This window comes from Prionailurus bengalensis, chromosome F2 (genome assembly GCF_016509475.1).
Source record: "Prionailurus bengalensis isolate Pbe53 chromosome F2, Fcat_Pben_1.1_paternal_pri, whole genome shotgun sequence".
Lineage (NCBI taxonomy): Eukaryota > Metazoa > Chordata > Mammalia > Carnivora > Felidae > Prionailurus > Prionailurus bengalensis.
This window is the reverse complement of record NC_057353.1, coordinates 57,331,775-57,348,791: the sequence shown is the minus strand read 5'-3', so window position 1 is coordinate 57,348,791 and position 17,017 is coordinate 57,331,775. Positions and strand designations below refer to the sequence as shown.

Below are 17,017 nucleotides of genomic sequence, written 5' to 3'. Positions count from 1 at the left end.
CTACCAGCTCTTCCTAGAGGGAAACAATGCCCTGGGTAGAATCGCTTAAATGGCATTCCTCTCTCTCAAGGGAAGAGTTTGGCAGAAACACCAGGTAAGTTTCCTCCTGTCCTTTCTCTAAACTCTGTATTTCTTTCTGGGATTGATGAGATTAGTTCATCTTCCTAAGGCCTTTATGAAACCCTCAGCATATTACCTCCAGAAGATTCTGTGGGGCCAGAGAGTTGTTTCATTCATTTTGTCTAAGCCTCACCATATACCAGATCTGTTTCCACTTTGAAATGCCCTCTCTTCCAAGGCTACTCAATCAGTAAATAGTGAAGCTGGAATTCAAAACTAGATCTTGCAGACTCCAAAACTTTGGGTTTTTATATTGCACTTGCTATGCTACCCTAAACAAGTGGTTTGAAAAATATGAGCTTTACATTCTGTGCATTTAGTCACCAGCAAGATAGTAATATACTGTATATTTTATTTTTCCTAATATTTATGACATATATTTATTACAAGTCCATTAAATAAACAGACACTCTGCTAAGCTCCAGAATTATAAGTAGTGCATAAAAAGACATGGAAATTTTGACTTAATATATTTGGAGTTAAGTGATAGAGACAGACCTTAATCAAAAGGCCATACAAATAAGTGGCTTTATATAAATATAAAACAAGTTATAAAAAGTGCCTTGAAAGTAATGGAATGCTATATGATGGGATCCTCTGAACTAATCTGGAAGACAGAGAAGACTTTCCTGAGAAATCAATGTGTAGCGATCCAGTAGGTGTAAGAAATTGTCACAGAGGATTTTTTTCCCTACACTCATTTTGTGCTTATATATTAGTTGTCTTAAAGTATGTTTTAAACAACAAAAGATTGCCATCACTTAAAATCAATGACTTAGAAATAATAAACTAAGCAATGAAAAAGAATTTTAGTTTTTAAACAGCACCAATAACTCAACCAAAATTATTTTAAGAACTTGTCTTTCCATATCCAGTTTCCTAGCAATTGCTAGGGACTTGGGAGTATAGGGAATAGCAAGTGACTGCTAATGAGTACAGGAACTCCTTTGAGGATGACACATATTCTGAAATTAGGTAGAGGTGTGGTCCACAACTTTGTGAATATGCTAAACAACCACAACAATAATACTCAATTGTATACATCATACCTCAATCTTGAAAATGAGGTTAAAAATGAGTGACATAGGTATCACAGATGAACTACTAACATCCATTCTATTAGAATTTATATATGGTAGCATGGCAGATCTATCCAAGGAATGAATATAGCTCTTCGGAGGTCTTTGTCCTAGGATGACTCTTCTTCTTCTAAGAACATACACCCTGATGGAGAACACAGCTCACAGAGCACTGGAGCATGAAGGGAATGCCTTTCCAGGCAGCACAATCAAATGAGTGAGTCCGGGCAATCAGTGAGGTGACAGATGTAGAAGGACATCTCCTACTAAGTTTACTTAGTGAGGGACTAAAGTGGTTTACAAGCCACTGATTACAGCATTGAGATGGAGTTTTCTTTTTTGGTTTGTTTGTTTGTTTGTTTTTAGTGTTAAACAGGAGTGTGTAATTATAACAAAGGATTAATTCACAAGTAGTAAAGACTGATTTTTGCTTTTTTTTTTTCTTTTGGGCGAATAGATGAGGCAATAGGAAACTCATAACAATATTATCTTTAGTTTTCCAGATAAATGAATGTGAATATATAAGAACTAATGCAAAAGAAAATGAAAATCAAAATAAATAAGTTACTTAAGGTAATCATTTATAATTTAAAGAAATAGTTACTACCATTATGATAAAATGGCCTTATTAGAGGAACATCATCTAACAGATAAACAAAATGAAATGCTTATTTATTTAGGAGACATGATGCAAAGCATGAAATCAATGGCTGAATAATGAGCTATTTTTTACTAAGAACAGGTTTCAAACAAAGCAAGAGTAGTTTTAATCTTGAAGTCAATACTGGGAATATTAGCTGCCTGCATTACAAACTCAATTCCAAAGTTTAAGGCTTATGAAAGGACTTAGCTTAAAAAAAAAAAAAAAAGACTCGGTGGCAGATACAGCTTTCAAACCCTTTTCTCCCAGGATTTTTGACTTGTGACATTCAATCAGGCTACATCAGGGCATAAGTAATTTCCCAGAAGTAGACCAGCACTTTCGTAAAAGTACAGCAGTTCTCTCCAACTGAAGGAGGCACAGGCCGCATCTAGTAAATTATTGATTTAATATAGCATTTTGCTCTTTTGTGACCCACAAGAATTAATCACTTTTAAAAGTACCCAACTTTCCTCTGAGAAAAATTTATATATTCTGTAATAATTTTCACGATAAGGTATATTTGATAATAAATTATACATACATTACACAACCAAAAAGACAGGTTTGAAATTGCAAGTAGCTTACGGCTGTGTTGAGCGGACTATGCAGTCTCTAAGATATGTTGGACGTTCGAGTAGGACCTCTTCCATAAAAATGGTTTGAGATCCTTCTGTTTCGCTTACTGGGAAGTTACTCTGTTCTCCTTCTTCTTCTTCTTCTTCTCCAGCCCTCCTCCTGCCTCCTGCACACATGATCGAATCTTAGTGGGGAAGTCCTTTTCACTAGGTGACTAGAAACCTTAAAATCCAGTTACAGATTCATCCCCTGATGTCCCTGGAAATACCACATCTGTTTACTGCCTCATCCTTTCTTCTTGCAAGAGTAAAACAAGCACATACAGTACAGTTGCAGTCTGGGCACATTGTACCGATACAAATGAATCCATATATTCAGCCAAAGAGGATTAAAAAAAAACATTAAAAAAAAGAGAGAACAAGAAAAATCATGAAATTAAACAGTGTGAATGATTTCACTCACTCAGTGAAGGTATGTTCCAGACTAATTAAATGTTAGCATGGATTTGCTACTGTAAAATGGTAGACATAGTCTGCTGTTCCCTCAGTGGAACTCAATCCTATCATTGAGCATATTTTCAATGTTTAAAGATACACATCTTTTACATAATATTGCCTCTAAGTGTAAAGCAACAGTGATTCCTGGCCATCAGAGACTTCAATCACAGAAATAGGCTAATATGGATTTATTGAGAGGGTATGTCTCAATTCTGTCTTGGATTTAAGTGAATTTCTGGAAAAATTTCTACCAAATGAAATGTTCATGTACGTGCTGTCTATGGAACACCATTGATAGTAGCCTGCTTGGTATGATAAGCATAGTACAGTTCAACCTCCCACAAACATTTATGGAGAACCCACTGTTTATCAGAACTGTTCTAGGAAGAGAAGAGAAATACGGTAAGACGTGTCTGTTAGAAACATCGTTAGCAGCGGTGAGAACTTGCAAGGATCGGTAGAGCTAGTTGTCTCTTCCAAGAGCCCATGTGGAAACTGTTGGGAGTTTGGGTTGTGGCAGTTTCAGTGGCAGAGAGGAGAGAGAGACTGATAAGCTACGTAAAGGTACAAGCAACAAATCAATGGTGTATTGGACCCCAAGAGTCAGGGAGAGAGTGTCAAGGATAATGGTATGTTATAATAGGCTAAGTTTGACATTTTAAATCTTTAAAGTACTTTGGCTCTCCGTGCATACATTGAAACACGGTTCTTTGGTTCTACAAAATTCTAGTCAATTATAGACAATAATATAAATGTGAGAATTATTACCAAAGTGATAGCACATTTTGGAATCATCAGTCTGGCATTTTGCAAAGGGTGTTCTAAGGAACATTGGTCCCATGAGATGTTACCCTGAAACAGTCTCCACGATCAGATAAGTTTGTAAGAATGAATATGACAGTCCCCAGACCTTACTAAAGTATCAGTGAAGTCATAAAGAACTTTTTCTTTTATCCACGTATGTCCCAAACTTACTTAATTATAGAACCTTTTCTTTTCATAATTCACGTGTTCTACAACAATGCTATTGAATATAGATTTAAGCAGTTGTCATATGTATCAAATAAGTTATAGTCAGGAACTGGTACAGGTGAGTTCTTACATTAAATGCATTACAAGGGATATGGGCTTTCAGAGAAACACAGCCAGTGTGACAAATGGCCCACTGGTATAAGTAAAATGGCAAAAATAAGCATAGAATTCCAAGTCTTGGCTGGCTCCTAACTTCTACTCATTGTTAACAGAGCCAAAAAGATAAAGGCTGCCCTTTCCTATACCCACCAGTATGATAAGGTTAAAACAGGAAGAGAGGATGTGAAAAGTTTCTAGGAACCAATATTAGGAAAATTTGTAAAGTTGTTCTGGCTTAGTCATTATTCCATTTAGATTTTTGTAAACATAGAACAGATTACAATAAATCTCTATCTCAAAGCACAGTTAATTTTCCCTTATTTATATAATTTGCATACTACACGGAATACTTTCAGTCACTACAGTATTCAACATAAGTGATTATAAACTAGGACATGCTGTAAGCACTGACCAGAAGAAACCCCAAATTATTGATAATAGGACAAATAACAGAATCTAATACAGTATTAGTTACCCTAAGAACAGGTGATTATACTGCAACCTCATATATATTCATCAATGATTAAAAAACAACTTCACATTTTTATATTTATAAATGACACTTTTTGAAATAGCTGTCCTAAATGTCCATTATGCAAAATAAACTATAAAAAACAAATTGAGGTTGTCAGATGCATATTCATGTGGAATAGCAGAATGTTCATGACTAAGTCACAAAGCTGAACTTGAACGAAAAGCTCTCATTTCTGTTCATATTTTCCAAATATGAAAATAAGAGCTATTGTCACATACATTCAAAGTATTGTAATTTTGGAGCACCTTAAAATCAGAAGGAAAGTTAACATAAATCATAGTACTCATTCTTGAATGATTTTCTCATCAGTAATATCAGCTGAATAAAGTTGATATATTTTAAACTCTGGCCAGGAATCCATCAAATGTGTTTACTTTTTCAAGCTATCATGACTCTTCTCCAGTCACCTAACACAACACTGCACCCAGCTGTCTTTAACAGGAAAATCAGGGGGTACCCGGGTGTCTCAGTCAATTGAGCCTCTGACTCTGGATTTTGGCTCAGGTCAGGATCGCAGGGTGTGTGAAATCCAGCCCTGTTTGGGATGCTCTGTCTCCCTCTCTCTCTGCCCCTCCCAGGCTCATGCTTTTTCTCTACAAACACACAAACGAACAAACACTTAAAAGGAAAATTAGGCAATAACCCTAATAAATTCCCAGCATGTAACCTAAACCTATGTATTTCTACTCTCCATCTGTTTTCCTCAGGTCACAGGGGAATGTCACTGATGGTTTCAAAAGTGAAATGGCTCCACTTTGGTTTTTTATCTTACCTTTTCCTAGACTCTAGTTCTGCTCCTGATTTTCCCTTTGCAATGACTCCTTCCTCCCCGTTAAATAAAACAGTAACAAAACTCGCTCAGCTTTGCATCTTCCCCTGACTACTCCCCACATTCTCCTTTTGTTTATGATTAAGGCTCTGATTACATCTATTTCTTTACATACTTACTCTTCATCCAGCTACTATCTAGCTACCCCCCCTCTACTCTACTTCAAGGGTTAGCAAACTTTTTTCTGTAAAGCGCCAGATGGTATTTTGGGATTTGTTGGCTACATATGTCTCTGTCGCGTACTCAAACTCAAAACTTTGTTTTGTGACTCTAAGAATGTAAAACTCTCTCCTGACCGCCTGGCTTGGTTTGCTGGCTGTAGTTTGCAAAAAGCTGCTCTAGTTGAACCTGCTGTATTAACAATACCAAAATCCCATTGCTTGAGGGGAGTCCTCTCTGCACAAGTTCAAAGCCAGTTAAGGGATAGGCTGAAGGAAGTCAGACTGTTAGCTTTAATATTGATAAAAGCAGAGGGGCCAAAACAACAAGCATCCTGCACAGCTACGGGTGTCCTGCAACAACCATGGCCACGCTCTCAGCAGACTTGCCCTGTAATACTGACTCTGCAGAGGAGGAGACCAGCCAATATGTTCTTTAAGCAGAATGGCCCCCAGCCTGGAGTAAGGTTGAAGTTCCCCTCCTGGGCTGACCAGTCTGGAAAGCTCATTGTACCTCGTGGAGTAAGGGTGGAACCAGCCAGCCAGCAGTTAAACAGAATCCCTCCTCAAGCAATCATGGGCCAGGAGAAGAAGCCCCTGCTCTGTGATACTCCACGTCGCCAAATCCACTGACTCGTTTTTCTTTTATTATCACTTGGCAACACTTAACCCTGTTGAACACTTTGCTTTAATTGAAGCTCTTTGCCAGTGGCTTCCATGGGACGACATTCACTGTAGCCACCCTCTATGCGATCCTACACCTTGGCATTCTCCAGACCTCCTCTTTGCCCATCTTGTCTCATTCTGTATAATTTTCTGGGTGATATCATTTTCTTAGAGAATATCAGCTATCATCTATATGTTTTCAATACTTAAATCTCCATCATTAGCCTGGGTCTGCCTCATAACTCAGAACTATAAAGCCTAAGGTATCCCCCCTATCTTGTGAACACCAGAACCATCATCTACAAATTTGCCCGAAACATTGGTTTCACCCTCACCTCTTTTAGGAACATAGTGCATTTGGGGCTGAGGTAGCAAAAAAAAAAAAAAAAAATCTGCCTCTGTGCACCATCAGCAACTCTAACGATTCAAATGTAAATCATATAAACAGATAAAGGTTGGTGAGAGAGTATTTTACTTAGATGAGTGGGTGAATGTGTTTGTACAGCCGTCCCTGTCCCGTGTATAAAAATACTTAATTTGGTGGCAGCATAATCAAGGTTGATTTTGAGTAGAATGTCAAAGCCTGGCAGTGAGTACAACAATTTCCCACCTGCATATGTAATTTCTCATCATTACATAAGAGAAAATTTCCTTTGCGCTTTTATCATAAATGAAAGCAGGGCCGCCATTATTACCTCTAGAGATAGCACCATTATGTCACGTTTATATTACTGTGTTTGAGAAGAGTAAATCTGAATAGGTACAGTAGTCACATATGTCCACAATTTGTTTTTAAGATATTTGACAGTGGTGGATCTTATTAAAAGATGGAAATAAACCAAATACCTTAAAATTCAATAGCCATCATGTTTATATCAAGAAAACATTCACAGTGTGGTTTTTGTAAAGCTTTTCTAAAAATGTTTTGTCATTTCTGTCTCCTAGCACCCTGTGGAAGTCGTTCAACGGGTTCAGAAGGCACTGTTCTATCACCAAACTATCCCAAAAATTACAGTGTGGGGCATAATTGTGTTTATTCGATAGCAGTTCCCAAGGAGTTTGGTAAGTAATAGTCATCTCATCACGTAGTATTTCATTCCAGACATGCTTTGTTTTTCAATATGTGCTATTCAAAAATGTTAGTTTTTTATGCACATTTTCACTATTCATAAAGTACTTTACTTGGCAATTCTTTTTAGATAGTAGCTTTGTAATAATAAAATTTTGAGGTCATTTTACTCAATCTGAATTTACAGTCAAGTACACAGGTGAACAACAATATAAAAATGAAAACAGGATTGTTTTTAATTTTTAAAAATAAGTACATCCAGTAACCTTGCAAGTGCCTTCATGTCAGAATGATATAAAATGGGAAATTACCAGAGCACAAAGCAAAGTGTGCTCTGCAAAATATGCATAAGTCAAATATAGAACTATTATAATAATGGCAAAGTATGTACAAACCAATCATATTGTTGTATACTTTTTAAACACATTTGCAGAAAGAAACGATTTTGGTTTCAAGCACCTAGTTTCCGGGACAGCAATGAATATAGAAAGACAGCAAAGGACATTTCAGCTCATCTTGTCAACCTGACAATCTGTTCTGCATTGGCACTGAGAAGACAATGTGTCCTTTGCTGCCTTCACATCTCCCTGATCACAAGTCTTAGAAGTCACTTACCTGGCTTCTAAAGGTTTTGTGTCTGAGATCCAGCTGGATCTCACCCAGGTTAAGCTCTGTTTATGGATGGGTAGGCAAAGGAAATTTAGTGAGCAGTAAAGTATGGGAGAGAGGCTGAAAGTTCAGACTTCTACAATTTAGATTTACAGCATTGTGTTACGTGGTAAAGGATTTGCCGTAGCTGTTATGAATGTCTGGGTCTGAATGACAAAGTATTTTAGCAGAAGGACATGGATTTTATCATATCAAGATTTTTGGATCACATCTTGACTTAATGTTTCTGCTGATATATAAAATAAGCTGATGCTTCCAGTCCAATTTCTTATAACCTGATATCACCCATATATCCTCCTTCTCTTTCTTTCGAAACAAGTCCAAGATCTTCAACTTATTTGAGAGAACGTTGTCATCAGAAGTGAAATACTAAACCTTTTATTTAACCTTGAAATAGAATGGTGAGGCCAGCATTAGCAAGGTGGCTATTTCTTTACTCTACAAAATATTTCTTCTTCCTAGCATATTGATTGGTTAAATCAGAGTTGAACTCTTCGAGAAGAGAATGACGGTTTAGAAAGAAAAACATTATCCACCTAATTGTTTATTTATTTTTTTCCTTTTGTGCCTCAAAATAGTCTTTTTCTTGTAAGAGGGGTTTATAGTCCAGCTGCCAACAATGTTGCATGGATGCTGACAGAACCCTAGCAGTGATGACCCAGAAGATTGCCTGGTTACCTCAGTTCTCTTTATAATCCATTAATTTCTTCTACTATAACCTATTCTTGGGATGTCATGTAGCCAAGAAAAATGAAAAAGGAAAAACAGGCATTTCCTTTCCTGATACGTAGACGTGCTGGTCACCTAGGGATATTTTATAGTAACCTCTAGATGTTCAAAAAGAGAAGGAAAAGTACTGATTAAAATAAATTAACAGGTTTCAAGGGAATGGAATCTATTCGAGTAGACTTAATGTAAGTTAAATGTAGACTTCTTAATGTAAACAATGCAACTGATAATCAGTGGTTTTTAATATTAACTTTTAAACAAGTCTTGGATTATTTGTAGATGAAATCAAATGTACTTTCATTTATTAGTAAGGAAACTGATTTTATTTGTGTAAATGTTACATCATTCTGTATTTCAAACTACATAAGAAGTCAAACAAACTTGGAGTCCTAGTTTCAGCCTGTCACATCTTGTACCTATCTGTCTTTGGACAAGTTACATAAACTCTTTGAGACTCAGTTTCTTTATTTGTAAAGTTGAGGTCATTATGTCTACAGAGTAAAGTTGTTGGGAAGGATGAATGAGATTGTATATTTATAAAAGATGTCTCACATAGTTCATGTTCGTTATGAGTTTAAAAAATGCCAACTTTGAGGTCAGATTTCTGGATTCAGAGCACAATTCATTATTCTTTCTCACTTAGACAAGTCCCATCATTAGCCTGAATTTTACTTTTCTCCTCTCTGAAATAGAGGTGATAAATGTCTACCTCATAGGGTTAATTTATAATTAAATGATACAGTATTTGTACGTGATTGCGTAATAACACGTAGTTAAGTCATATACACACAGAGATTCACATACACACACACTTTTATTTATGTTCACATTTGTAGAGGTCCTGCCACCAGTTACCAAAAATGTGGAGATAAAATGACCTGGATTCTGGATTTATTAGTCTTAAGAGTAACATGGCTAAAAATAAAACATTTATATTATGTAATTAAAGCATAAAAACAAATAGTTTGTTTTACACCTTCAGTGGGTATCTACTCACCTGATAACACCTTAAAGTTTTCTGGGAGCAGAGTAGACGAATTAAATGAATACTTATCATCAACTTCTTCCTACTCCTACTTTTACCTCTTAAATGTGAGATGATCAAGCAATAGTCATTGAGTATCGACAAATCAAATTTCTGTTTTGCTGCTTCTTCCTCCTGTCATTTGCAGTTTCCTTCTGTTCCACTTTGAGCTGTTTTATGACTCTTTGGTATCGCTTCAAAATGTACCAGTTCTCACTTTTTCTCTTCCTGTCACTTATCTTAAAATATAATCATTCTTTCTTCTGTATCTTTTATAGGCTGACACTCTTAGAATTTCACTTTTTAATCATTTAGCATAATATCTGTCAGATACACTCAATTCATTCAAGGGAATTGCAGCTTAACAAAGGTTAACGTTCTAAAGTTATATAAGGAGAAAATCACATATAATCAACATTACACATGGAATATGTTAAATCGCCCATAAAAATCATCTACATAATTTTGCATGAGCCATGTAGTCACTGAATAATTCTTAACAGGACATTTATCCTCTAATGTCAGAACAGGTGACTGTTTCTTTAGATAATACCAGATGAGCCAGCTTGATCTTTTACAGGTCATATGCTACCACATTACTTTTATTTATTTATTGTTGCCCAGTGTAGAATTGAATTCATATCGGTTAAATGCGAACAGAATATGAACTTACTTTACCAGTTGATTGAATGAGTATTATTTTGCCAGTCAATTTATATCTTTCAGTTTTTATAGATAAGAAAATTGTCAATTCCTAATGCTTTCATAAGTGTCATTGGATTTCATTTGAACTTCAGATATTAGGGTCTCTTTGGTGATATTCATTCTGCAGGATTATGGTTGTTTTATATATGTAGAAATATAATAATTCTGGGTCATTGGATAACATTTTTTGATAGTTGACTTCCTTCTAACAATTAAACTATTTCACTTGGATTTTTGGATTAAAAATAACCCTACCTTTAATAAAATATGTTTTATTTTTCCTTCATTTTTCAATTTTTAATTACCAGGCGTCTCCCCTTTATGGTTTTACTGTTTAAGTCTTCATACAATGCATTGTTTTTAAGGGCTAAAACATGCAAGGCAGATTTTTAATTTTGACTTTGATATAGATAAGATGCTTTATAACATAAGAAAACAGTTGCCATTGTTAGAGGAAAAATATTTTTGTTAATAGGTATTTATACTTAGAGTGTAGCAGCCAAAATCAAGTTGTATGGAGTGAGGACTTACAAACACTGGAGAATAAATGTTTGGACTTCTATTTCAACAATTTTGGCTGAGAAAAAAAAGAAGGAGCTAGTATGGCAGTGAAATGGGGGGCAAGTCAGAGGCTAGTGTTTATGTCTGTTTTCTCTTGGGATAGAATATAATGGAATTTTCCTACTTTAAAGCCCAAGAGAAAGACACAATAGACAAGGAAAAATTAAAGATTTTAGACGGACCCGCTGGTAAAACAAGAAGCTTAAAACGGTTAAAGGAGATGAAAGTCCTCTTTCAACTATAATTCAGAAGAAATAGTTCATAACTAGTTACATAATTCCTAAACTGGTTTCACATGGAATATCACTCCTTGACATGATTATTCCTTTCCAAACTCCCCCCCTGCCCCCTTCTATCCCTTCCGTCACCCATTCCTTGCATTCCAGGGATTATGCGTAAAAGAGAATGTATTAGGATCTGAGGGCTGCCTTAACAAAATATCACAAAGTCAGTGGTTTAAAACAACAGAAATTTGTTCTCTCAGTTCTGGAGGCTAGATCTCTGAAATCAAGCTTTCAGTAGTGCCACACTCCCTCTGAAGGCCCTAGGGAAGAATCTTTCCTGGCTTCTTCCTAGCTTCTAGTGGCTTTCAGCCACCCTTCACATTCTGTGGCTGTAGTTGTATCACTAATTTCTGCCTCTGTCTTCACAAGACCTTTGCCCTGTTTGTGTGTCTCCTCTGTTTCTGCATGTATCTCTGTCCTCTTTTCTTTTAAAGACACCATGTGTTGGATTTAGGGTGCACTTTAATCCAGTATAATTTCATATTAATATTTAATTATATCTGCAAAGATCCTGTTTCCAAATACAATGACATTTTAAGCTTCTAGGCAGATACACATTTTGGGGGGTGGGGAACACTATTCAACCCACTACAGAGGATGAACTATATTACCAGAGTTTTATGTAGAAAATCTTAGACAAAAATTATATTATAAAACATGTATCAAATATTAGCTCTGTGGAATGCAAACTGACATTCAGATTTCTTGGAGAATTCCAACGTTAAAATCACCTTGAGGATATCCAGAATAGTCTGTGGTGACTTAATTTTGTGTTTGGGCTTCCAGATAGTTCACCTCCTAAAAGGCCCGTGATTGGCTATTTATCAAGGGCAAAACTTACTTTTCCCCAAGACTGGCTTTCAAACGTGGAATCTTGGAAGTATGCATGAAAACTTTCTCGGGTTTTTCTTCTTAGTTTTCCCAGTTAGTCAGCCCTCTCTGTATCTTCTGTTATTAATGCAGTCTCTTGGTTGTATAGGTTTCAAGTTCATGAACTCCTAAATCACACAAAGTTGTCAGGCTGGTCTACTCTGTACAGGGGGTACAGACAGTTACTAAAACCTTTTGTTTATTGCTGGGAGAGAGGTTTGGGGTTTGTTTGTTTTGTTTTAAGTAGTTGACACAACCTTGAATTTCTTTCCTACTTCTTCATAGTTTGTATTCTTTCTGATTCACAACTGCTATTTTTCCTATCTTTCATTGCAGTATGTTTCCTCAAGGTCAATTTAGAAACATCTTTCCCTATGATGTTGGCTTCAATATGGGGTTATAACTGTTTTTTTTTTCTCAAACTATACCATAATATTGTATTAACAACACTGATAATGATTAGATAATGAATATTTCATTAATTCTTATTATATTTGCTCAATTTAGTATTTCCTTTCCATATTATATACTTAGGTTATTACATAATGATTGTTAAATGCAATTTATTTTTGTAATATCATATCTTTCACCTTTCTGTATTAACTGTTAGTCTATAAAAGGTAGTATTTAAAAATTCAGATCTCCTTAGAATTTAGAAGGAAAAAGCAAAAGCAGTGGATTGGAACTAAGATGTATACACGCTCACACACACTATATATATATATATATATATATATATATATACACACACATATATATATATACACACATATATAAAGATTACTTTTCTTGTGGGTATCTGGACTTTGTAATATGTACTACTGTAGTTTTGAGCTATGGATGAAAAGTCAACTATTCTCATCTTTTGTGTTAAAACTAATAGCCATTTTTTTACTCCGTGTATATTCTCCTTTAAAACTCAGACATATATCTACCCATTTGTCTTTTGATCTTATATCTAGGTGGTTTTCAATTATCTATTTTATTCAGCATCCCTTACAGAATTTATGTTGTCATCACCAGACTTTATACTTAATTCAGTAATTTATTGTCACTACTTTCCCCCATATTATAGTGACAAATGGTTTTGAGATTATTTTTGTATGCTCATTAGGTCAGTAAATCATTTTACTGGCATTCTGTTTTTCCTGATGTGAAGATTTAAGTAATGAATGAACTCTTCCAGTCGATAAAGGCTTTTTATATTTTATATTTAAAATGTATGACACCAGCATCAAAATCAATGATTAGTCTTTTGTAAATGTTGAGTTCACTTCTTTAAAAATGACAAATGTTCACAAAATGTGTTTATTCAAAATGTGTATTTACCACTTATCATTATTTGTTATATATAGAACAATTACAAAGAAAAGTGTGCTCTCTTATTGTTTTAAAAAATTTATGGTTCTGTTAATGTCAATATGGAGGGATGTGTATGTTAATTTTATGCCTATAAGAGAGGAAACCCTTAGGTTTGAGCCCAACATTTGAGAGTAAGGAAATGTCATTGTATGTATTTATATTTATATTATTTAATTCTTTGGGTACCACTCGTATAATTAGATGAAACCATATTTAGTCACCAGCTAGACCAGGATCCCCCATCCAAATTTGATTTGGATGTCAAGACTTATGACACCACACATGCACTAAGAAGGTATGAAAAGATGTAGGTATCACTTATAATAATGAGACTTTCTGGGAAGAGCAGAGCACAATCCAGAATTGGATCCAGTGAGATCCAAAATTGCTTAAGGAAACAAGGAAAGCTGACTGGCTTTGGGTTTTATTCTGGTGCTAGAGTGAAAGCTCCCTCACAATAGTCAGAACTTATGTGATTTGAAAATCCCATTTGTCTAAAGGAAAGTGTACCCTGCCTTTCTTATTAGCTTGCCCCATATAAGGGGCGAAAAGAGAAGTGGAAGAGGTATGGCTTGGAACTTGCCAGTGATTAAACATCAAAAATGGATCAGACTTTATCACAATTCACTCTTGGTGTTTTTTAAGTGAAATGTGTCATATTTTAACTTGTCTAAATCACATTGTCACTTTATAAGGCTTGTATCCAGAGACTTAAGGGACATGACATTTCCATTGAATATCTTGTTGCAGAGCTCAGCATTTTGTATTGTGAGAAGTGAAATGGTTGCCTTGATCGCTGTCGGTAACTACGAGAGCTCTAAAAAAGATGCGAAGTAATTTGATGAAGTCTTAGTATGGTGGCTTTAGTATGTGTGGAGATATGTGTAGCATCAATTTGTATTTAGGGAGTGTCTGAGACAAAATTCTCAGAAGTGTCTACCCCATAAGGGGCAACCATATGCTCAGATAATTGGCAATGGCTCAAGGGTCTAAGACACGTTCACCCGGGCTATTTGTTAACTATGACGTCTAGTGAAGGGTGACTATCCAAAGTTTGGGCAGTTGTACTAATCAGTGAATCTTTTATCAGGGATATCACGGTTAAGGTATTAAAAGAAGCAGTTTTCCAGGGTGTTCATCATGTTGATGATGTTGGTTATACTGTCTACGTATACAGATTCACTTTACTATTCACTCAGTTGATCCCCAAAGGCTACTCAGGGAGCTAAGGGATTCAGAAGAGGAACCTCTGAAAAAGCATGGCATCTGGCAAGGAATTAAGGACCAGAAAGGCCACACCTTCATGCAGGTTGGGGTAGGTCAAAGGGCCTAGTTTTAGCTCTAATATGTAGGTATACTTTGCATTTTTAGCTAGGAGGCTTTAGTGGCCATACCAAACTTGCAGAATACTGCTTCCAAGACTCAAGGCACAATGCGCAGCTGAATATAGAGAGCCATGGCCTCAGAGCCTTTGAGAGAATTTTTTTCTGGGAGATCCCACCATGCAGCATTGCCACTGCAATAGCATGGGACTTAGAGGGGAATCTTCTTGTATCAGAAGTTCAGGGGCAACTTATGCCTATCATAGGGAGTCCAGAGACTCCAAGAGCCATGAGGGGAACTTGCTAAAGCCTCTAGAGTAATGGAGTCTCTAAGGGACGGCACTTGTTGTATTATAATTCAGGGGTCTAGAGATAGTTTTGTAAATGGCACCATTCAAGGTAGGCCTGTTTACTAAAAACAGAATAAATTACCTTAAGTAAAATTATAAATTAGGAATATGTTGCCCTCAAAATCCAAAAATTCCTAAAAGACATTTGAGCTGTTTTAACATTGTGTTGCCATGTGTCATTATTTCTTTCTTGGAGCACCTGGCTGGCTCAGTCAGTGGAGTGTGTGTCTCTTGACCTCAGGGTGGGGGGTTTGAGCCCCGCACTGGGTGTAGAGATTACTTAAAAATAAAATCTTTAGATTTTTTTACTTTCTTAATGGTGTCAGAAATAGAGTGGCTTCAGGCTGACCAAATAATTCCTAGGGATTTAACTGAGGTGACAGGGCCTTCTATTATATGTAGGTAAATGGAACCTCACAATTTGTGAGCTCTTTTGTATTTGTATGTCTTGAATGATTGTGGCAAATGAATATCCATGAAGGAAGGTGTCATAAGAGTGATGTCATTGCCTGTGCTCCTCAAGAAAGTTGGACACACTGATAATTTTGCCAACAAAGACGTGAGCAATGGCTGAGCTTTTGAAGACCTTGTGGGCAGCCAGGTAGAAGTGTCCCATCGAGGCTGAAGTCAAAATGTGTTGCATTTCATCATAGCTAAAGGCAAACTATGGCTCTGAGTCTGTGGAAATTGGTGTTAAACATATGAGCCAAATAAATAATAACAAAATATTTACCAGCTAATGATTGGATGGAACCAGTAATTTCAATGATATTGATTAATGGGATTTTAATGGTTGGAACCACAGAACCATGGTTGCAGTAATCCACCATGAGGTACCATTCATTTTTCCCAGGTTTAAGAACAACCATATTGGTCTGTTAAAGGGAGAAATATTGGGTATAAACACCCTTCTCTAAATAAATCTTTTGTGACGGGTGTCAGTCTTTAAAGGCTCTGTTTTAACTTATATTGGACCACATTAACTATTTTAATTATGGAGAAAGGCCCATAGTGTCTCAGTTTGGCAAGCCTTCTATAAATGCCAAAGACATAATTTAATTTAGTACATTTTTGATTAGAGTTTCCATGACTGCTATGGGATATTTAGGCAGGACAATAATTCTGATGATTAAGATAATGCATACCTCTTTGTTCCACATTTTATATTTCATAACTCCTTTATATTATAGGGTGTGCCCTTCTTTAAATTTACTGAGATCCCAAAAAGGACTATAATTTGAACCTCTGTAATTGTATAAGGCCATGAAGTTTTGCTAGTTGGTGCATCTCAGTAGATATTAAAATTAACTCGGGGCGCCTGGGTGGCGCAGTCGGTTAAGCGTCCGACTTCAGCCAGGTCACGATCTCGCGGTCCGGGAGTTCGAGCCCTGCGTCAGGCTCTGGGCTGATGGCTCGGAGCCTGGAGCCTGTTTCCGATTCTGTGTCTCCCTCTCTCTCTGCACCTCCCCCGTTCATGCTCTGTCTCCTTCTGTCCCAAAAATAAATAAACGTTGAAAAAAAAAATTAAAAAAAAAAAAAAATTAACTCAAATTCCATGTTGTAGAGGTGCAAAGGACAATTAGAGACATTTTAAGTCTCGTAGTAAATTTTGGATTTCTAATTGGGTCAAATTATGGATCTCTTTTTCAATTTTTTTGTCTCCTCCTCACCTTATATCTAGTTTGTTTGTTTAATGGTTAACTAGATACAGTTTGGAGGAGAGGGAACCTCTTTACCCTGCTTATATTTATCACATTGTTTGTCTAGAAAGCGTCAAATCTGTAACATGAAGGTTAAGGGCTTCCCCCACAACAATTGTTTCTTTATAGGGCTTAAGG

The 17,017-nt window shown here is 36.2% G+C and overlaps 1 protein-coding gene across 1 annotated transcript in view; it reads left to right on the top strand.

Annotated features, from left to right (window-relative positions):
* The window catches only part of CSMD3 (CUB and Sushi multiple domains 3), a 1,274,540-nt gene that overhangs the window by 1,015,298 nt on the left and 242,225 nt on the right, over nt 1–17,017 (top strand). Inside the window, exon 32 of the mRNA XM_043601622.1 lies at nt 7,180–7,296. Coding sequence (XP_043457557.1) covers nt 7,180–7,296 — 117 coding nt within the window. The remainder of the gene's footprint in view (nt 1–7,179; nt 7,297–17,017) is intronic.